The 23,057-nt window shown below is 39.7% G+C and overlaps 1 protein-coding gene across 8 annotated transcripts in view; it reads right to left on the bottom strand.

Annotated features, from left to right (window-relative positions):
• The window catches only part of CHRDL1 (chordin like 1), a 118,635-nt gene that overhangs the window by 78,139 nt on the left and 17,439 nt on the right, over positions 1-23,057 (bottom strand). For 4 of the 8 annotated variants that reach the window (XM_058712288.1, XM_058712286.1, XM_058712289.1 and 1 more), the window contains exons 3-4: positions 8,608-8,720; positions 5,846-5,939 (exon numbers count right to left, since the gene is read on the bottom strand). In XM_058712288.1, coding sequence (XP_058568271.1) covers positions 5,846-5,939; positions 8,608-8,720 — 207 coding nt within the window. Of the gene's footprint in view, positions 1-5,845; positions 5,940-6,036; positions 6,256-6,355; positions 6,428-8,607; positions 8,721-23,057 lie in introns of those variants that run through there. The other 4 variants (XM_058712285.1, XM_058712283.1, XM_058712284.1 and 1 more) reach the window with 2 other exon arrangements.

Raw genomic sequence — 23,057 nt, forward strand, 5'->3', positions numbered from 1 at the left:
AATACCATATGATTTCACTCATATGTGGAACTTAACAAACAGAACAAATGAACGTGGGGGTAGAAAAACAGAGCCAAATCAAGAAACAGACTCTTAACTAGACAGAGCACACTGATGGTTACCTGAGGGGAGGCGGGTAGAGGGATGCGGGAAATAGGGGGCAGGGATTAAGGAGGGCACTTGTCATGATGAGCACCAGGTGTTGAATGGAAGTGTTGAATCACTCTATTCTACACCTGAAACTAATATTACACTGTATGTTAATTAACTGGAATTTAAATTAAAACTTGAAAATTTAATTAAGAAATCCACATATCACATTTATAGCAGAAATGCTTGTATCTGCTAGCTAGTTCACAACCCAACTCCCGTCAAGAGACAAATGATGGGGCACCGTGGTTCAGTGGGTTGGGCATTCAACTCTTGATTTTGGCTCAGGTCATGATCTGAGTTGTGGGATGGAGCCCCAGGTCCAACTCTGCACTGAGCGTGGAGCCTGCTTAGGATTCTCTCTCTCCCTCTCCCTCACTCAAGCTCCCTCCTCTCTCTCAAGAAAATAAATTTTTTTCAAAATAAAAAAAAAGAGAGACAGACAAATGGCATAGGGTTTCCAGCTTCTCCTTACAGTAACACACAGACTATAGTGCTATACTGGAAAGGTCATTTCTTTAACCTCCCTTGAATTTAAAAGACTGTGGCGAGGGATACCTCTCTTGGTAAAGCCACACTATCACTGTCCCTTAAAATCACATCATGGAACTAGTATTTTTTCACCGTTAGCCAATAGGGAACACTGTGGATTAGGTCTCTGGTAAGAGATAAAATCAGGTATGTTGGCAATCTTATAACAGCTCTTTAATGACCCACGGATGCTAGAAAACCCCAACAGGAACCCAAATTTCTGAATTCTGAGTAGCGAATTAATTAAGATTAGCCATTAAAACAACTGTAGATAGTATCATGATTTAGACTCCTGGTCCCTATAAAAGTCTTCTTTTCATTATAAAATTATATATAAAGAACAAAAGGAAAGGAGCCCTGTCCTTTCTCTCTTCCTCCCCCCTTTACCACTCCACTTCTCCAAAAGAGATCTGGAATTTTGTTCCTATAAATCTCTCAATATCATGGACTATGAGAGTCCTGCTTATTGACTGGGATGGATTTAGTGACCCTTCTGACTTCTGTGCAGTCTTGACTTTGTCATTAAGAATGTTCTAAATTTGAGGCACCTGGGTGGCTCTGTGCATTAAGCATCTGACTCTTGATTTCGGCGCAGGTCATGATCTCGTGGTTCATGAGACTGAGCCCTGAGTCGGGCTCTGCGCTGACACTGTGGAGCCTGCTTGGGATTCTCTCTCTCCTTCTCTCTTTCTCTCTGCCCCTCCCCTGCTCACTCTCTCTCTCAAAATAAATAAGTCTAAAAAAAAAAAAGAAATGTTCTAACTTCCATGCAGCACCTGCCTCTTCAGGCACAGTAGAGCACGCTGTCGTATGTGACCAAGACCTGACCTCTCTGCCCCAGATCCTTGGGGAAGCCCTGATGAAAAAAAAATTTTCGTTTTCTCTTCATGGGAATCAATATAGATTTCTCTCTGGTAATTCTGGAAAAGCAGTGTGCGTACTTTGATTGCCACAGTTCAACAGGAACTGCAGGAGACAACCCCAAATACAGGTGGGAACCACGGAAATTTCCGGGGTAGGGAGTCTGGAGAGCAAGAACCAGGGTGAACAGGGAAACAAATGGGGGGCGAAGGCTCTTGTGTCTTCTCCAACGGAAGATGAGCTCCAGGCATATCTAGCAGGACCCTCCCACTGAATCCATCTCCAACCATATGAACGTCCCTAGTCAATAGGGCTACAGAATAGTATGCAAGGCCAAACCTTGGGTATATAGCTTCCTCATTTGTTTTCTCGTTTTGATACAGAACTTGTTCATCATCCTGGCCTATAAATCTTCTACTTTGCAATGAAAACATTTTCATCACAGTGCCTTCCATTGGGTTAAGACAGAAAATTAGAGCCCCTTCCTTTGACCAAACATTCCTGTGGCCCTGAAGGCAGGAGTTTCCTCATGCCTAATAATCACTGGGGCGGAAGGAATACAGAGGAGTCATCACAGCCAGTGCCCCGTCTCAAAGCAGAACAGTGACAACTTTATCTCAGATGGGTGGGTACCTTTTTACTTACAGAAATATGCTGTAAAGAGACAGAAATTCTCCTTAGTCATTTATTCTGGGATTTAACAGCCACCGTGTCCCAAAGTTCATCCCTTTATCAAACTCCATTCTTCTCTGCTATGGTTTAATTAAACCTGTTCACTCTTGTTTGATTTTCAATAGCAAGAAGAGGTGGTTTGCATTCCTGTTCAATATGGCCCAGAGAGCACAGGAGAGAACTCCCTGCTCTTTTCCCACCAAAGAGTGAGGGATGAAATGTAAAACTAACAATAAAGAAAAATGAGCAAATAAATGAGGGAGTAAGTAAACAAATAAATAAATAAATAAAAAGTTAAAAAAGGTTTTTAAATATTTATTTTTGAGAGAGAGAGGGAGACAGGGCGCGAGCAGGAGAGGGGCAGAGAGAGAGAGAGGGAGAGGGAGACACAGAATCCGAAACAGGCTCCGGGCCCTGAGCTGTCAGCACAGAGCCCCATGTGGGGCTCGAACCCACGAACCTTGAGATCATGACCCAAGCCGAAGTTGGATCTTAACTGACTGAGCCACCCAGGTGCCCCAATAAATAAAAACTTTGAAACTGCAAAATCATGCCCAGAAACAAAAACAAGACTCTTTGTGGAATAAAACATAGAACAAAAGTACAGCAATAAAAGGAAGGGGCCAAAGCCGTATGGTCCATATGGCAGCTGAGACTGGATACAGACAGTTGGGACCAGACAGCCGGGCAAGAACTATGGCCTCCAAGTGGCTTCTCATGTAAAGGTGGAGACTAGGGCCCCACTCCTCACATGTAAAGAGGGATGGACATAGCTCTGACCACCTGAGGTGGCTCTCCCAAGGTAGGCCGATGTAGCTGAGGTCACAGTACAAGATCATTATCAGGGACTAGCACTGCACAAGAAAACAGAGGTCGAAATAGACCATCCAGGCATAAGGGAGCCCAAGCTGAAACACTAATGGAAACACCTGGTTCAGAGCTAAGTGAACTGTGTGGCCTGGAACAATCTTTCCATCAGGAAGGAAGGCCTTATCCAAACAAACAAGCAAACAAACATTTTAGAAAACAAGGGGAAATTCAGATCTAAGAAAAGCCATCAAGAAACCCAGTACAACTGAGAATTCACACCAGGAAAAAATACAAACATTTAACCTATCTAAAATGGACCCTAAATAAGCATTTAAATGCATTAAAGAAATAAAGAATACGGTCCCAAGAAATAATAACAAGGGTTTATAAAACAGCAATATGTAGATATTTTAAAATGTAGTTCAAAAACTTGGGGGGAAATACAGTTATTGAAAATAAGAGAACAAACAGAACCCAACAGATGGCCTGAATAGTAGGCATGAAAAGGCCTGAGAAAGAATTCACGAATTGGAGGACAGAACTGAAGTAATATATCATTACGGGGAGTATGCCAAGACAGAAAAAATAAAAGAAGCATGAAGAGATAGAGGATAAATTAAATGAGCTGCAAAAACATATGTCAAAGGCAACTTTGAGAACGAGGAAAAAAGAAGGGTAAGATGTAATGTTCAGAAAAACCATGAATAAAAATTGAAGAGAAACTTGCGTCTTTTGGCTGAAAAAATGATGGACTGAGCAGGCTAAAGAAAAATAAATCACATTATCTACACCATTCGTCATGTGCATGAAAGAAAAAGAGGAAATCTTAAAAGCTGGAAGAAGGAGAAAACAGGTTGCCTAGAAAAGAACTACAATCCAACACCATACTTGTTATCCCCAAAGGAAGGAAGTCAACAGACCATTTATTAGTATCTTCAAAGTGTTGAGGGAAATTTTTTAGCCAGCCAAATTATCATTCAAGGATGAGGGCAAAATAAAGACATTTTTGCATATAAGGATTGGGGAACCTTCGTACTACCTCCCACAGAAAGAACTGTTAAATAAGCCTTAAAGACAAATTTCTCTTTTCTGGTATTGATGGCCTCAATTCCTTTACAACTTGTCTTTTCTCCCAAAGGAACTGCTGGCTTATACTTTGCTTTTTCTCAATACTTGCTTCCTATTCTGCAGCTGGGGTAGGTGATAGCCATATTGCACTCTACCGTCTTCGGCCCTGTGTTTTGTACCTGGGTCATGCCTCAACCTCCCTCCCAGGGAAGAACAATGTCTACATAGCTTCGATACATTCCTATGGCATGAGACCACTTTTGGAGGCTTCCGGTGGAAAACAAAGTGGAAAAAAATCTCCAGATTGGCCTTTTTAATGGGAAATTTTGCTCCCACCTACCAAACCTCTCCTTCGTAATCCAGTTTCAGTAGAAGCAGCAAAGAAATATCAAACCTGTAAGCCTCATTTAGGGATTTATTACAAAAACCAACTTGCAGGTAGATCTTCTGCCAGGTCAGTCTCTTACATCTTGAAGCACATACTGTCATCATCAATACTCAGAATGATAAGTGTATGACATGGCATGATCTTTTGCCATGGGGGAAAGAAGTCCCTGTGATCATCAGCGTGTATTTTCTGATCCAGGAAAGTGTAGTTCACAAAGGGGGTGACCGAGAGGGTTTGGGGGCTTCTTCTCCATTAAACACCTCCATCCCTATAACTGAAATGTTAACTGCATTTTCATTGAACCTTATTCCTAGCCCCATTCCTACCATTGCTGCCCTGACACTTTGGGTTCCTCTCTTTTAAGTTCTGGAGGTTCTTTACTACTTAAAAAAAGCACCACCTACGCCCTAGACTAGTGGTCCTTCGTGTTCGTAGGGTCATGTACACCCCCTTTACAAATACCAGTAAGATTATGGATCGTCTCTAAAGGAGTTTACATGTAGACATAGTTACACCAAAAATGAAACCGTTTTAGAGGGTTCACTGACCCTATAAAGCCCACCCACAGACTCCACCTCAAGAACCTCCATCCTAGAGGAAAAAAAGATCAATTTACAGGACCACAAGGCTTCTACTGCCCAGATCCCAAGGCCATCACTTAGCTTTTCCTAGGCCTGCTGTCCGGCCCACAGCATTCTCTTAATCATTCCACGCCTGCATGCCTCTGGTGTGGGAGCCAGGCCCCAGTCAGACATGAACAAAGTGTCATTGAGGGAGCCGCTGCCTCAGACAAACACCCTAGCCGCAAACCATCAAAGTAGACGGTTCTAACGGCCTTGTGAAAGTCTCTGCCCGCCTCCCCCTTAGATTTGCTCTTAACAATGTGTACATAATAACTGTGCAGTCTGGAGGAGGTGACTATTCAGCAGGCAGGCAGCTTTATACTGTCATAAACCTCACTGGTTCAGCTCCTTTGATTTATGCAATCCCAGCACTAATTGCTTGAGACACGTGCCGCCATGCTACAATTCCCCTGGTGCCTGCTGCCCATGGCAGGAAGAGGCTGTTTATGGCACGAACTCTTTGGGCCACAATTCCCTTCCCCCAACTGACATCCACCTTCAAATGATTAAAAGCCCAATGAAAATCTGTTACTGGGTACCCAATAACTTATTAGAGCTTAGAATGGGCCCCGCTTGGGCTATAAACAGCATTTAGGGGCCAGCATGGCCTGCCTAAAAGCGTCCTATTGTTATTTCTGTCTGGAAGTTTCCCTTCTGGGGAATTAGGCAGATGGAGTGGGTTGGGTGGAAGAGGGAGGAAGGAGAACCACAGCGGGGAAAGAGAGAGGCGATCTGGTTTTACCTGGGCAGCGCGGGCAGCACAGATGTGGAATATGCACAGGGGAGACGCAGTGAAGGCTTGGACATCTGACTCGGCTGCAAAGCACATTCCCATTCTGAAAGAGAGGAGGCAACCACGAGAAAAAAAATGAATGTCTTTCAAAGGTCACCTGTGGTCATGCCAGTCTGGGAAACAGGCACGCAGAGACTCACCCAGACAGCGAATGACGCATTCCCAAGGAGCTGAATGAAATCAGCATTTTCTTCCCTTTTCTCATCACTAGCATGTCTGCTGGGTTGGTGGATAGCTGGCTGGCATATCTTTCTGAAGCTGGGGTCACCACTGCTCTCATTTTCAAAGCCTCCCGCCAGCTGCGGACAAAAGCTCCTCCTGGCCTGGCTTTGTGGTGTTTCTAGCCTTTCTGGCTCCAGCTGCACATCCACAAGAGCCTAGTCTAATTACATGATCACCTGCTCAATACCACTGGAGGGAAGGGATAACCAGCCATGGGCCCCCTTAGCTGCTACCCACTCCTGGGCATGGAGATATCCCTGACACATGGGTCCTGGATTCCACGTAACTCTGCATGGGTCCAGCAGGCTGAATGCCTCCTCTCCACCTTTCCTGTTTCAGTCGTAAATTTTCGGAGAACAAGCTAGGCTTTGGAATTGAGCGGATTACCTAGTGTGCCTGGTGGCAGGGGCAGGGGGGAGGGGGAGGGCGGTGACTGGGTCCCTGCCCAATTTACAATGACAAGATCCCTAGCTCTGACAGCTCTCAGCCATTGCTAGATCATGGGAGGCCTTTGGAAATCAATTGGGCATTAGCATATTTCCATCCATAATTCATTCCGAGCAAGGGTTACTTGCATCTATCACGCTCTTGTGGGGGAAGAGGGTGACAAAGAGGATGTGGAAAGAGAAGATGCCAGCCCTTGAGCTGTTGGCTTTGGGATCATATTAACATTTTCCCTGCCCTGCAGACAGCAAAGCTCAGCCCCCAAGGGTTAGCTGTCCATTTCCAATGTGTTGGGTCAAGAATCTGACACAATCTTGTCATACCAGGCAGTTAATCAGTCCCCAGATGCCCTATTTGATACCTGCCCTGGCCATTTAAAGAGGCAGGCTTCTTTGATCCAAATCCAAATGACCTTACCAGAAACCTTTTCCTTTTCTCATGGACTTTCTAGAACAAATTTTTGGAGTGTTGCATTTGGAAACACCACAGAGCCTCCTTTTGTGCCACACTCCTCAGAGCCAGGTGGTATCATCTTGAACTGAAATCACCAAAGCACATCAGAAACCACTCCTTCTGGCTGAGGCCTACGCTGATGCCTCCTTAATGCATTGAACTGAATTCTGTTCTAGAGTTAATAGATTAACAAAAATAACAGTCATAGTGATAGTGATGATGACAATAACGATGACAGCAGCTGATGTCTCTTGAATGCTGTGACCAAGCACTGTTGTAACTGAAATGTATTAGTGAATTTAATCCTTACCACACCCATATGAAATACATAGTATCGTGATCCCATTTTAAAGAAAAAGAAGCTGAAGGGATCGCAGAGAGGTTAGGTAACTTGTCCAACATAACACGGCTCACAGGTGGCAGAGCCTGGATTGGAAACATGGTCTGTCTTGACCCCGGAGCCCGGTAGCCTCTTAACATTACCTCCTACTGCCCCGAGTTTAGATTTTCACATCCTTAAGATTCTAGAAGCCCAAATTTCTGTTTAAATGGCAAAAGAATATGGCTTGCAAGTGACTGCTTCTGTTCTACCTGGGCACTAGGGAGGAGATACAGTCCTTCCACAAGGTCTCACGTGAGAAGCTGGTCTTGAAAATTCTTTCCATCTGCTCAGAGTTCTCTATTCTCAAGGCCTGGTACAAGGCTTCCTTTCCCAATTGGCCTAGTGCAGTGGTCCCCACCAGGGGTCATTTTGCTCCCCAAGCAACTCTGGCCATATCTTGAGACATTTTTGGTTGTCATAACTGGGATTGGTGCTATTGGTGTCTAGTGGGTAGAGGCCAGGGACACTGCTAAACATCCTACACAGTCCGGGACGTGCCCTACAACAAGGAAATATCTGTACCGGAATGTCAATAGTGTAGAGATTGAGAAACCCTGGCCTACTATGTGATGGTAGAAGCTTTATCCAGAAAGATGGACCACACCTGTGGCCCTGGGTCAAGGCCACAGAAAGAAGACGATACTGCCTATTTTGTCTATTGCAAAGATGGCATTTAATGTATCCAAACACCTCTCCGAATGATTGGTCAGGAGCCAAGGCCACGCCAAGGGAACTCCAATCATCAGCAGGTACGGGCCAAGGTTTCACAGCCTCGATCCTAATTATAGTTGCTGGTGGAGACAACAAAAAAATACACTCTCCCAAGGAACCAGTGTATAACCTGTCCTCATCTTTTCTCTAAAGGCCAGCCTTGAACATGATCTTCAAAAACGGTTTTGTCTTACAATCCAGGTACTCTAATTGAGCTTTGCTTCCCCATTCCCAGGAATCAAACTCTTCTACCTTCTCCCACCATGTCCCATATCATTTGGCTAAGAGACTATAAATATCTGTCCCAAGCAAATATTCAGGGATCCCAAAGGCAACAAGCCAAAAGGCAACAAGATGAAAAAGTCAGATGTTTGTTTTTCCATAGAAGCTGCTTCCTAACTTTTCTTAGGCTTTTGCCGCCCATGCTTCCCGGCCATTCAGACAAAGGAAGTATGTCTGAGGAGCAAACTGGGTAATCATATGCTGGGAAGGATTGTACCTCTGAGCAGATGCAGTTCACACAGTAAACCAACCCATAAGGTTCCAGGTAAGGATGCCATCTCTCACCCACTCTGTACTTCTTGTCTTGAAACACACAATATGTCTCTGAATCTGTGAGGAAGGAGATGGAGAATACGGCAGTTAGAAACCACAGACAAAGTCATAAAATCCAAAGGCAATCACACTTTCCATCTGTTTTAAGGTACTTCAAGAGACGAGGCATAGGGGATATTTCTAGAAGCCCTTCTAGGAGCTCCGTGTTCTACATGCTTTGCTTATTTGATCCTACGATGACCGAACAAGGTAGGCACTACCATTAATCTCATTTCATAGATGAGGGAAATCAAGGGTCCTCTAACCACCAAGTAATTGACATGAGAGTCAAACCCAGGTTTGCCTCAGTGAAGCCAAGATCCTGATTACCGCTCTGTTCCAATGGTAAGATAAGGGAGCATGTCGGGTGTCCTTTTGGAAGAAGTTGTGCTCCTTGCTTTGGAAATGCAAGCTAAGGTCTGAAATGCTGATCTCTCTTTCTCAGAGCTGCCTGGTGGTGGTGTAGGAGTAATGAGTGAAAAGCACTGTGTTAAGTTCCTATAAATGGCTTTTGCCCATGCATGCTAATATCATTCAATTATTAACCAAGTATTTTACACTTATTCTTTTTTTAATTAATTAATCTATTTATTTTGAGAGAGAGAGAGAGAACACAATCGGGGGAGGGGCAGAGAGAGAGGGGGACAGACAGAGAAGCTGAAGCAGACTCTTTGCTGACAGCAAAGAGCCTGATGTGGGGCTTGAACTCACAGAGCGCGAGATCATGACCCGAGCCAAAGTCGAACGCTTAACCGACTGAGCCACCCAGGCGCCCTGGACACTTATTGTCAGGCATTCTGCTAACTGCTGGGGATAAAATGGTGAGCAAGAATATCCGTAGTCTTTGCTCTCATTCAACTCAAAGACTGTTTCTTATGTAAACAACTCCCCATTTGCTCCAAAATAATGTCCCCTTCCCCTTTGATGAAAAGAAACTTTCATAGCCACAGCCTGTCTTGTGCCACAGTTTCTTGTATTACTTTACAGGTCTTATTTCTCCATCAAAGTAAAAGCTCCTCAAAAGCAGGCAACATTTGGGGCGCCTGGGTGGCTCAGTCGGTTAAGCATCCGACTTCAGCTTGGGTCACGATCTTGTGGTTCCTGAGTTGGAGTCCCGCGTTGGACTGTGCTGACAGCTCAGAGCTTGAAGCCTGCTTCGGATTATGTGTCTCCCTCTCTCTCTGCCCCTCCCTTGCTCATGCTCTCTCTCTCTCAAAAATAAACATTAAATTTTTTTTTCAAAAAAGCAGGCAACATTTATTCTTTGCTCTCTATCACATGGCCTATTACGCTGGGGCCAATAAATGTAATCAGTTAACAACTGACTGGTAAATGAATCTCCAAACATGTGATTCACCGAATCCCATCCTCGTTTATCTCCTGCTTCCCAACACACAAGGTCAAAACAAACCAAGACTCTTCTTGTAGCAAACATATTAGTTTCCCTCAGTCTCCAGTACACATTTCGCTGATGAGCAAATTGAATAAAGAAAAGGCAGATGAGCAAGAAACTGGGAGAAGATCTTTCCAACAAATAAACTATGAGTATCGGGAACTTTTGATCATTTAAATTAATAAGTAAAGGACCAACCAATCCATTAGAAAGATGATCTATTTACCTGAGACATGAATAACAATTTGGGGGAAGAAGAAATGGGAACAGGCAATAAACAGGAAAAGATGTTCAACCTCACTAGAAATCAGAGATTCAGATTAATACTACACTGAAAGGGGAGCCTGGATGGTTCACTAAGTTGAATGTCAGACTTCAGCTCAGGTCACGATCTCACAACTCATGAGTTCGAGCCCCACATGGGGCTCACTGCTGTCAGCACAGAGCCTGCTTGGAGTCCTCAAGTCCCCCTCTCTGTCTATCCCCCACTCACGCTCTCTCTCAAAAATGAATAAACATTTAAAAAAAAAAAAAGCTACACTAAGATCATTGTCTCAAGCAGCCACTCACTCAAGACCCTCAATGATTTTTTTTCCAACCACCCAAAAATAAATTCCAATTTACTTTTCAAATCTTTGTTTCCAACTTCTTCGGAAGAATGAGCTGGGAGAGTCAGAAAATGTGGGTTTGAATTCTAAACCAGCTCTACCTGTGTGGCATTGAGCAAGTCACTGAAACTATCAGTCTTAAAAAAAAATAAAAAATTAAAGTTAAAAAACCTGCCAATCTGTGTTCCACACCTGTGGGATAGATTATCTGCTTCTCAAGCAGAGGTTGGAGGAGTAAATGAAACTCTGTAAATGAAGAAGTACTACAAAACGTAGAGTGTCATTTTATATTAATTGTTTTCTTCTTAGAAAAGCAATGCATACTTAATGTAGAAACCTGGAAAACTTGCACAAAGTTCCAGATAGAACAAAGTAAAAACATAAATGTATATACGTGAAAAACATTACACGCAATTTCAGCATGAAGACAACCACTTTTAATATACCGGTAACTCAGAAATAGCCTGTGGTTGAAGAAAAAAATCAAATGGAAAGTTACAAAATAGTTTGCACCAAATGAAAATAAAAACACGGCATGTCACAATCAGTGAGATTTGGCTAAAGAAGTACTCAAAGGCCTAGATCACTAGAACACCTATATTAGAAAAGGAGAAAACTCTCAAACCAATACCTTAAGAAACTAGAAAAAGGTGGGGTGCTTCGGTGGCTCAGTTAAGCGGCTGACTCTCCATTTCAGCACAGGTCATGATCTCACAGTCCTGAGATCAAGCCTCATGTTGGGCTCCATGCTGGGTGTGGAGCCTATTGAAGATTCTCTCCTCCTCTCCCTCTGACCCTCTCCCGCTTGCTGTCTCTGTCTGTCTCTCTCTCTCTCTCTCTCTCTCTCTCTCAAAAAAAAAAAAAACTAGAAAAAGTGAGCAAAATAAACCAAAAGCATATAGAAGAAAGGAATAATAAAGAACAGAAATCAGTGAAATTGAAGACAGAAAATCAACAGAAAAAGAATCAGTGAGATTCCATGTGTTTTTTAAAATAAAATCAATAAAATTGATAAACTCACAAAACCAGCAATGATAAACATAGAGAGGATGCCAATTTCCAGTATTAGGGACAACAGAGAGGATTTCTTTAAAAGGATAAAAAAAAGAATATTATGAATAACTTTATGCCACTTAATTTAGCAAACTAGATGAAATGAATGAATTCTTGGAAAGACACAAATTACCAAAGCTCAAAGTAGAAGAGCTAGAGAACCTGAATATTCGTGTATCTTTTAAAGAACTTGAATCTGTAGTTCAAAACTTTGTCACAAAGAGAACTCCAAGGCCAGATGACCTCACTAGTGAGTTCTATCAAACATTCTACCAAACATTTCCGAAAAATGAAGAGGAGGGATTGCTTCCCAACTACATCGTTGATGTGAGAATGACACTGACATCAGAACCAGATAAAGGTGTTATGAGAACAAAAATAAGTCTACAGACCAACGTCCCTCCTGAACACAGACACAAACATTCTCACTAAAATTTTAGTAAATTAAGCCTAAGGATAAATAAAAAGGATAATATTTTGTGAGCAGGTGGGATTTATCCTGAAAGTTAAAGGCTAATTCAAGATTCACAACGTTCCCAATTCAGTCAACCTAATTCACCATATCAGCAAACGGGAGAAGAAAAATCATGTAATTATCACGATAGATGCAGAAAAAGCATTTAACAAAATTCTATATTCATTCATGACAGAAACTCTCAGCAAAGTAGAAGGAGGGTCTTCCTCAACCTAATAAGGGCATCTTAAAAAAATTTACAGCTAACAGCATACTTTATGGAAAAAGAACACTTTCTCCCTGAGATTGGGAGTTACTCAAGGATGTCCGCTCCAGCACTTTGTGGAGATCCACGCCAGTGAAATCAAGAAGGGAAAAGAAGGAAAAGGTATGCATATTGGAGAATAAAACATAAAACTGTTCTATTCATAGATATGGCTGTCTACAAAGAAAAATCCCGACGAATCTATTTACAGTTACCAGAAACAGTAAGAAAATTTAACAAGATTACAGAATACAAGGTCAGTATCCAAAAGCTGATTATGCTAATGTATTCTATAATAAATAATTAGAAATTGAAATTTGAGGAGCGCATGGGTGGTTCAGTCGGATAGGCATCTGACCCTTGATTTCGGCTCAGGTCATGATCTTATGGTTCCTGAGACTCAGCCCCGCATTGGGCACTATGCTAATAGTGCAGAGCCTGCTTGGGACTCTCTCTCTCCCTCTCTCTGCCCCTTCCCTGCTCATGCTTTCTCTCTCTCTCTCTCTCTCTCTCTCTCTCTCTCTCTCTCTCTCTCTCAAAAATAAATAAATTCAAAAAGAAAAGAAACTGAAATTTGAAAAAGTATCATTTGCAACAGCTCCCCCAAAACATGGAAATACTGAGCTATAAATCTAACAGGGTATGTGCCAGACCTGTACTCAGGAACCTACGAAACAATCATAAAAGAAACCAAAGAAGGCCTAAAAACCTTGTTTGTGGATTGGAAGTCACAATATTGTGAAGATGTCAATTCCCCACAAAGTGACTTATACATTCAGTGAAACCCAATACCAAATATTAGCAAGATATTTTGTAAAAATTGGTAATCTAATTCCAAATTTTTTATGGAAAGTTAAAGGAGAATAGCCAAAACAATTCTGACAAAGAAAGATTTGGTCTCCCATCCAAGTACTAACCAGGCCCAACCCTGCTTAGCTTCTGAGATCAGACGAGATCGGGCGCGTTCAGGGTGGTATGGCCGTAGACTGACAAAGAAAGATTTGGGAGGACACATATGATGTCATTTCAAGACTTAATGTAAAATTATGCTTTTTAAGGCAATGTGGTTTTGGCAAAAGATTAGACAAATCAATAGAATAGAATGATGAGTCAAAAAATAGACCCACACTTACGTAGTCAATTGATTTTCAACAAAGGTATAAAGACTGTTCAATGAAGGAACAGTATTTTTTGTCAACAACTGCTGTTGGAACGTTTGGATAGTCATACACAAAACATGAAATAAAATGAATCTATATCTCAGACCACATACAAAAATTAATTCAAGATGGATCACAGATAGACTTTAATGTAAACTTTAATATTTTAGAACTCTGGAAGAGAACATTGAAGGCTACCTTTGTGATATTGGGTTAGGCAAAGATTTCTGAGATATGACACCAAAACTATAATCCATAAAAGAAATATTACAAAAAATTACCTCATCAAAATTAAGCACTTGTGTCTCTGAAAGAGTGTTAAGAGAATTAAAAAAAAAAGCTATGGGCTGAGAGAAATTATTTGCAAGTCGCATTTCTGGTAAAAGCTTTATATATAAAGAAATCTCAAAATTTAAGAATAAGGAAACAAGTTTTACAATTTAGGAGCATCTGGGTGGCTCAGTCGGTTAAGCGTCCAACTCTTGATTTTGGCTCAGGTCATGATCTCACAGTCATGAGATCGAGCCACACATCAGGCTCCGAGCTAAGTGTGAAGCCTGCTTAATATTCCCTCTCTCTCTCTCTCTCTCTCTCTCTCTCTCTCTCTCTCTCTCTCTCTCTCTCTCCTTCTGCCCCACCCCCATGTGCTCTCTGTCTCTCTCTCTCTCAAAAATAAAATAAAATAAAATAAAATAAAATAGGAATACAATTTGAACAGACACTTTACCAAAGAAGATATACCGATATCAAACACATAATGAATCAGCAGGGAAATGCAAATTGAAACCATAATGACATATCACTACTCACCTAACTCAAAAAAACCTAACCATACTAAGTGCTAGTGAGGATGTAAAGCAACTGTAAAGCAACTCCTCATACTTTGCTGGTGGAAATGCAAAATAGTACAGCCACCCTGGAAAAACAACTTGGCAGTTTCTTATAAAGTTAAACCTACACTTACTGTATATATAAGCCAACAATCCCACTCCTAGGCACTTTCCTTGGTGAAATAAAAATGTATAGTCAAACAAAAACCTGTACATAAATGTTTAGAATGACTCTATTCATTGTCAACAAAACCTGAAAGCAACTCACGTGTCCTTTAACTGACAAATCTGTAAACATCCAAATAATGGACTATCAGTCAGCAATAAAAAGAAATGAATGTCTGAGGCATACAAACATAGATGAATCTCAAAAGCATTATGCTAAATTAATAAAGCCAGACTCAAAGTCCATGTATGGTATGATTCCAGTTATCTTCATTCCAGAAAAGGCAAAACAATAGGGAAAGAAAGCAGATCCAGTTACCAAGGACCAGGGTGGGGTAAGAACTTTAACTACAAAGGGACACAGAGTAAATCTGTTGGGTGATTGAGCCATTTTTATCTTGACTCTGATGGTGACATCATGGCACAATGCTTTTGTCAAAACACAAAACGGTACCCTAGAAAAATGGTGAATTTTGTTGCATGTAAATTACACCTAAATAAAACAATAAAAAGAAATATAGAGAGGAAAGAAAAATCACATAGAATTCTGCTACCAGAAGATTACCACGTTTACTATTCTATAATGCTACAATGTCACTCTCATTTTTTCTTTATTTTTTTTTAATCAATAGACTTCTTTTTTTTCGAGCAGTTTTAGGTTTACAAAAAAACTGAGCAGAAAGCACAGAGTTCCCATGTATCCGCTCTTGACCTCACCCTAGCTTCCCGTTACTGACATCTTATGTTAAGTGTAATGCATTTGTAATGCAAATTGTAATGCACTTGTAATCCATTAATTACAATTAATGAATCAATAGTGATATATTAACTAAAGCACATGGTTTACCGAAGGATGCACTTTGTTTTGCATAGTTGTATGAGTTACGGCAAATGTATAATGATATATATCCACCTTTATATAGTATCACACAGAATAGTTTCAGAGCCCTAAATAGGTCCTGAATTCTGCCTGTTCATCTCTTCCCTCCTCCGTCTCCCCAACTCCTGAAAATCATTGATCTTTTTACTGTCTTTTTAGTTTTGTCTTTTCAAGATGTCATACGGTCGGAATCATAAGGCGTGAAGGCTTTTTAAACTTGCTCCTTTCACTTAGAAATATGCATTTAAGGTTCCTCCAAGGTTTTTCATTGCTTGACAGCCCACTTATTTTGTCACTAAATAATATTCCATTGTGAGGATGTACAGCTTACTTATCAACCCACCTACAGAAAGACATCTTGGTTGCTTCCAATTATTGGAAATTGTGAATAAAAGTGCTAGAAACACTTGTGAGCAGGTTTTGTGTGGAGATGTTTGCAGTTCATTTGGATAATGCCTAGGAGGATGGCTGCTGGATCACATAGTAAGGTGATGTTTAGCTTGGCAGGAAACTTTCAAACTGTCTTCCAAAGTGACTACACCATTTTGCATTCCCACCAGCAGTGAAAGAGAGTTCCTGTTGCTCCACATCCTCACCACTATTTGGTGGTGTCTATTTCGTGTAATAACCATTCTAATAGGTGTGTGGTGGTGTCTAATTGGTTAATTTGCAATTCCCTAATGACATATGATGTGGAGCATTTTTTCATATACTTATTTGCCACCCGTATATCTTTTTTGGTGAGGTGTTTGTTTAGCTCCTTGGCCTTTAATTGGGTTGGTCATTTTCTTTTTTTTTTCTTTTCTTTTCCTTTCTTTTCTTTTCTTTTCTTTTCTTTTTCCTTTTCGTGAGATTTAAGAGTTCTTTGTATGTTTTGGACACAAGCCCTCTATCAGATAAGTGTTTTGCAAATATTTTCCCTCAGTCTGTGGCTTGTCTTTTCACTTGCTCAACAGTGTCTTTTGCAAAGCAGAATCTTTTACTTTTAATGAAATCCAATTTATCAATTTTTTTTCTTTCATGGAGCTTGCTTTTGGTGTTATATCTAAAAGCTCACTACCAAATCCAAGGTCACCTAGAGTTTCTCCTATGTTACCTTTTAGAAGTTTTATACTTTTGTATTTAAAAAAAGGGGGTTTTTTACATTTTATTTTTGAGAGAGAGAGAGAGAGACAGAGAGCACACACAAGTGAGGGAGGGGCAGAGAGAGAGGGAGACACAGAATCCGAAGCAGGCTCCAGGCTCTGAGCTGTCAGCACAGAGCCCAACACGGGGCTCGAACTCACAAACCGTGAGATCATGACCTGAGCTAAAGTTGGACGATCAACCGACTGAGCCACCCAGGCACCCCTGTATTTTGTATTCAGACCTTTGATCCATTTCAAGTTATTTTTGTGAAAGGTTTAAGGTCAGGGTCTACATTCTTTTTGTTTGTTTTGTTTTGCTTTGTTTTTTGCATGTGGATGTCTTGTGGTTCTGGCACCATTTGGTGAAAAGATTATCCTTTTTCCAATAAAATTTCATTATTCCTTTTGTCATAGATCACTATATTTGTGTGGGTCTATTTCAGGGCTCTATATTATGTTCCACTGATTTGTCTCTTCTTTCAATAACACCACACTGTCTTGATTAATGTAGCTCTACAGCATGTCTTCAAGTTGGGTAATGTCAGTCCTCCAACTTTACTGTTCGTCAATGTTGTGCTCAAAATTCTGAGTCTTTTGTCTCTTCGTGAAAACATTAGAATCACTTTGTTTATTTCCAAAAAATAAATTGCTGGAATTTTGATTGGTATTATATTGAATCTATTGTTCAAGTTGGGGAGACCTGGTATCTTGACAACATTGGGTCTTCCTATCCATTCACATGGAATATCTTTCCATTTATTTGATTTCTTCCCTGAGAATTTTGTAGTTTTCCTCACAGAGATCTTGTGCACATTTTCCTAGATTTATATCTAAGTATTTTGGTTTTTTGGTGCCAATGTAAGTGGCATTGTCTTTAATTACAAATTCCAGTTGCTAGCAGAGAGTTAAGCAATGGACTTTTTAATTAAGTCCAGGAGGGTTTTTTATTGACTTTTTAGGACTTTTTGCATACATAATTATGTCATCTTTGAACAAAGGTAGTTTTATTTCTTCTGTGGACAAAGGTAGTTTTATTTCTTCCTTCCAACCCTTTATATGCTTTGTTTCCATTTTTCATCTTATTGCATTAGCTATGAGTTCAAGTACAATGTTGAATTGGAGTGATGAGAGAAGACATCATTGCCTTGTGCCTGACCTTAGGGGAAAAGCAGTGACATTAACTATAGATTTTCTGGTAGATGTTCTTTATGAAGTTGAAGAAATTCTCCTCTATTCCTGGTTTGCTGGATAGCACTGGATTTTATCAAATGCTTTTTATGCATCTATTGATATAATCATGGGATTTATCTTCTTTAGCCTGTTGATGTGATGGATTACATTAATTGATTCTGAATGCTGGAACAGCCTTACATTCCTGGAATAAATTCCATAAATTGTGCACTTTTCCTACATTGTTAGACTCAATTCGCTAATATTTTGTTAAGAATATTTACATAAGAGATACTGACCTGTGGTTTTCCTTTCTTGTAACATCTCTTCCTGGGTTTGGTATTAGGGTAATGATGGCCTCATAGAATGAGTTACATAAAGTGTTCCTTCTGCTTCTATCTTCTAAGACACACTGCAGAGTGTTGGCATTATTTTTTCCCTAAATGTTTGGTCAAGTTCACCAGTTCATCATCTGGGCCTGGTGCTTTCTGTTTGGGGAGATTATGAATTATTGATTCAATTTCTTTAATAGATATAAGCTATTCAGGCTACTTCTTCTTGTATGAGTTTTGTTAAATGTATCTTCCAAGGAATTGGTTCATAGTTTCTAAGTTATTAAATTTGTGGACACAGAGTTGTTCATTATAATCCTTTATTATCCTTTGGATGACCATGGATTAATAGTGGTGATGGCCTTTCTTTTATTTCTGGTATTAGTGATTTATGTCTTATCTCTTTTTTTTTTCTTAATTAACCTGCCTAGATGTTTATTATATGAATCTCTTCAAAGAAGCAGTTTTGGTTTCATTGATTTTTCTCTATTGTTTCCCTGGTTTCATTTTCATTGATTTCTGCTTTTTTTTAATTTATTTCCTTCTACTTACTTTGAATTTGATTTACTCCAATTTTCCTAGTTTCCTAAGGTGAAGCTCAGATTGTTGACATTAGATCTTTCTTTTTTTCTAATATATTAATTCTATGCTATAAATTCCCCCTAAGCACTGCTTTTGCTGCATGTTGTGAATTCTGATTAAGTTCTATTTTTTTCCAAAGAATTCAAAATATTTTTAAATTTCTATTGAGATTTCTTTGACCCATGTGCTATTTGAAGCTGTATTATTTAATCTCTAAATATTTAGGGATTTTACAGCTATCATTCTGTTATTGAGTTCTAGCTTAATTCCAGTATGGTCTGAGAGGATACTTTGTATAATGTCTATTACTTTGAACAGACATTGGTGGATGGTCCACATGAGTTTGAGAAAAATGTGTATTCTACTGTTGGGTGAAATACTGTGTAGAACTCAATTAGATCTGGTTGATTGATGGTGCTGTTCAGTTTAATTATATTCTTATTTTCTGTCTTCTGTAACTTTTAATTATTAATAGAGAGTCCAACTATCACAGTGGATTTGTCTATTTCTCCTTGCAGCTCTAGAAGTTTTTACCTCACATATTTTGACGCCCTGTTAGGTGCATATAACATACATCCTTGCCTTGAATGTCTGCTTTGTCTTAAATTAACATAGCTACTCCCACTTTCTTTGATTAGGGTCAGCATGCTACAGCTTTCACCATCTCTTTACTTTTAATCGACATGTACCTTTATATTTAAAGTGGTTTCCTGTAGAAAACATATAGTTGGGACATGTTTTTTTTTTTTTATCTACTGTTACTCTCTTTTACTTGATGCATATAGACCATTCACATTTAAAGTGATTGTTGACACAGTTGGATTCAGATTGACCATATCTGTAATTATTTTCTATTCATTGACCTTGATTTTCTCTTTTGTGTGAGTGTGTGTTCCACTTTTTTTTTTTGCCTTCGATAGCTTTAATTGAGCATTTTCTACTCTTCCATTTTCTCCCTTCTCTCAGCATATCAATTATACTTATTTTGAAAAAATTTTTGGTGGTAGAGCTTGAGTTTTCAATACACATTTCCAATTAATCTAAATACATAAAACACTATATTACTTCTCAGGTAGTGCGTGTACCTTACAGCAAAGTACTCTTTTCTTCTCTCCCATCCTTTATAAGATTGTTGTTATTCATTTTACTTTTTCATCAGCTATAATCATTCAATACATTGTTGTTATTATTATTTTGAACAATTTTTTTCTTAGACAATTCAGAATATGAAAAATAAAAGATTTTATTTTACCTTAATTTATTTCTTCTCTAATGCTCTTCCTCTCTTTATGGAAATGATCCCAGCTTCTGGTCTATATCATTTTCCTTCTTTCTGAAGAATTTCTTTTAACATTTAGGCAGGTGACAAATTCCTCCCATTTTTGCCTGAGAAAATCTCTTTCTCTTTCACTTTTGAGGGATAATTTTGTTGGACACAGAATTCTAGGTTCTAGGTTGGTGGGGGTTTCTTTCAATAATTTATTTCACTTTCTTCCTTGCATGGTTTCTGAACAGAAATTGAATGTAATTATTATCTTTGTTTCTCTACAGGTAATGTATTTTTCCTCCAGACTCTTTCAAGACGTTCTCTTTGTTTTTGATTTCCTACAGTTTGAATATGATATGCCTAGGGGTAGATCTTTTCATATTTTTCTTGTTTTGTGTTCTCTGAGTTTCCTGGATCTGTGCTATAGTGTCTGTCATTAATTTTGGAAAATTCTCAGCCATTATTACTTCAAATATTTCTTTTGTTCATTCGTTTCCTCTCCTTCTGGTATTCTCGTTACTCATATGTTAAGCCTTCTGTGATTTTTTTCTCAGTTCCTGGATATTCTGTTGCGTTTTTCTTCATTTTTTCCCTTTTATTTCAGTTTGGGAAGTTTCTATCGGAATATCTTTAGCTCACTGATTCTTTCCTCCATCATGTCCAGTCTACTGATGAGCCCATCAAAGGCATTCTTCATTTCTTATGGTGTTTCTGATTTCTCACATTTCCTTTGCATTCTTTCTTAAGAATTTCCATCTCTTTGTTTCCATTCCCCTTATATTTTTGCATATTAGCCACATTCCCCATTAGAGTCTAAAGCAGTTACTAGAAAGTTGCTCACAGTTACTCGAAATTCCCAGTCTGATAATTCCAAAATACCTTCTATAACAGAGTCTGGTTCTGATGCTTGATTTGTGTCTTTAGACTGTGGTTGTTTTGTTTGTTTGGGTTTTTTCTTTTTTTTTTTTTTTTTTTTGGTTTGGGTTTTTTGTTTGTTTGTTTTCGCCTTTTAGCATGACTTTTACTTTTTTGTTGAAAGTCAGACATGATGTATTGGATAAAAGAAACTAAGGTAGATATGCCTTCATCATGAGGTTTTTTGTTAATCTAGCTAGGAATTAGGTCATGTTCATTCTTTGTCATAGCTGGGATGTCAGAGGTAAAATTTGCTCTAATGTCCTTGTTTATTTCCCTTCTGTTGTCTTGGGCTTCCCTAGATACTCTTTCTTAAATAATGTTTGAGGTGTGCAGTTCTTTCAGCTGTAATCGCCTGTTATTATACAAGGGCCCCAACTGATATGGTGGTAAATTGTGGCAGGGGTTGGAGAGAGAAGCATTCTATAATTATATGCTTAGTTCTCAGTATTTTAGTGAGCCTGTGTCTCTGAGCTGTGACCTTCAAAATTGCGAGTTAGGTTTGTTCTCCCCCACCAGTGTAGATACGACAGGAAGGCTAGTGGATTGGGTATTTTCCTTCTCCCCATTGGTTAGGCTCTGACAAAATGCAAATCAGTTAGGCTCTGGTAAAATCATTTCCCTTGAGGGCAAGTCTTAATTAAGAAGAACAAAGAGCTTTGGACTTATTTCAGAATGGTTACTTTTTCCCTCCTGTGCCTGCAGCACTAAAGAATTTTTCTCCAGTCGTGAAGACCTGAGACCCTGATGGGGCTCCTGGGGGTGAAACTCACAAAAATAAGTTTTTCTCTCATGCTAGTACATACTCGATCTCCAGCAATTAGTCAATTACTTTTGCTCCTACCAGGATCCAGCAGTGGTGAGTACATTCACCAGGCTTTCAGATTTCAGAGTAAAAAGCATAGGGCAGTTTGCCCTGTGACCTCAATTTTCTAACTGATTTAAGAGGAGTCATTCCTTCAGCTTTTTTCTTGTGACGATGGGGGTGACAACTTCTAAGCTCTTTACATGTCAGACCAGAAACTAGAAGTTCTTTCCAGTGTTTTTCTATGCATTGTTTGTATAAAGGTTTTATCACAAAATCAATAGCACAAACGTTTTGTAAACTACATTCTAAAATTAACATACCATGAATATTTTGGGGCCACTAAATATTTCCCTTATACTTCATGCTTGGTGACTGGATTCTACACCAACACAGCTGAACTACAACTTATCAACCAATCCCCTATTTGGGGGGATTAGGCTGTTTCCTTTTCTTTTAATTAAAACAAATTCTTAGTATGTAAACTTTTGGGGGTGCTTGGGTGGTTCAGTCGGTTGAGCGTCTGACTTCGGCTCAGGTCATGATCTCACAGTTGACGGGTTCGAGCCCCGCGTCGGGCTCTGTGCTGACAGCTCAGAGCCTGGAGCCTGTTTCAGATTCTGTGTCTCTCTCTCTCTGCCCCTCCCCTGTTCACGCTCTGTCTCTGTCTCAAGAATAAATAAACATTTAAAAAAATTTACAAAAAAAAACCCTTTTGTATGCAACAATGGTTATTTTTCTTAATATAAATTTTTAGAAGTAGATTTATTGGGTCAAAGGTTTTGAATGCATTCAAATTCTTGACCTGTAGTGTTTCACTGCCATTCAGAAAACTTATACTAATTTACCTTCACATCAGCAGAAGGTGAGAATGCACAACACTGGATCATTTAATTGTTTAAAACTTTGCCAATTTGGATACTTGGGCTCCTTCCATAATTTGGCTATTGTAAATAATTCTGAAATAAACATATGGGTGCAGGCACCACTTTGAATTACTGTTTTTGTATTTGGGGAGCAACTACCCAGTAGTGTGATTACTGGATTGTTGGGTAGTTCTATTTTTAACTTTTTGATGAACCTCTGTATTATTTTCCACAGTGGCTGCACCCGTTTGCATTTCCACCAACAACACATAACACACGAGGGTTCCTTTTACTCCACATCCTCACCAACACTTGTTGTTTCTGGTGTTCTGTTTTTGAATGTTTATGTATTTATTTTGAGAGAGAGAGAGAGTTCGGGGAAGGGGACAGAGGGAGAGAGACAGAATCCCAAGCAGGCTCCACACTCAGTGAGGAGTCCAACACGGGGCTCAATCTCATGACTGCGAGATTATGACCTGAGTA

This window comes from Neofelis nebulosa, chromosome X (assembly GCF_028018385.1).
Source record: "Neofelis nebulosa isolate mNeoNeb1 chromosome X, mNeoNeb1.pri, whole genome shotgun sequence".
NCBI lineage: Eukaryota > Metazoa > Chordata > Mammalia > Carnivora > Felidae > Neofelis > Neofelis nebulosa.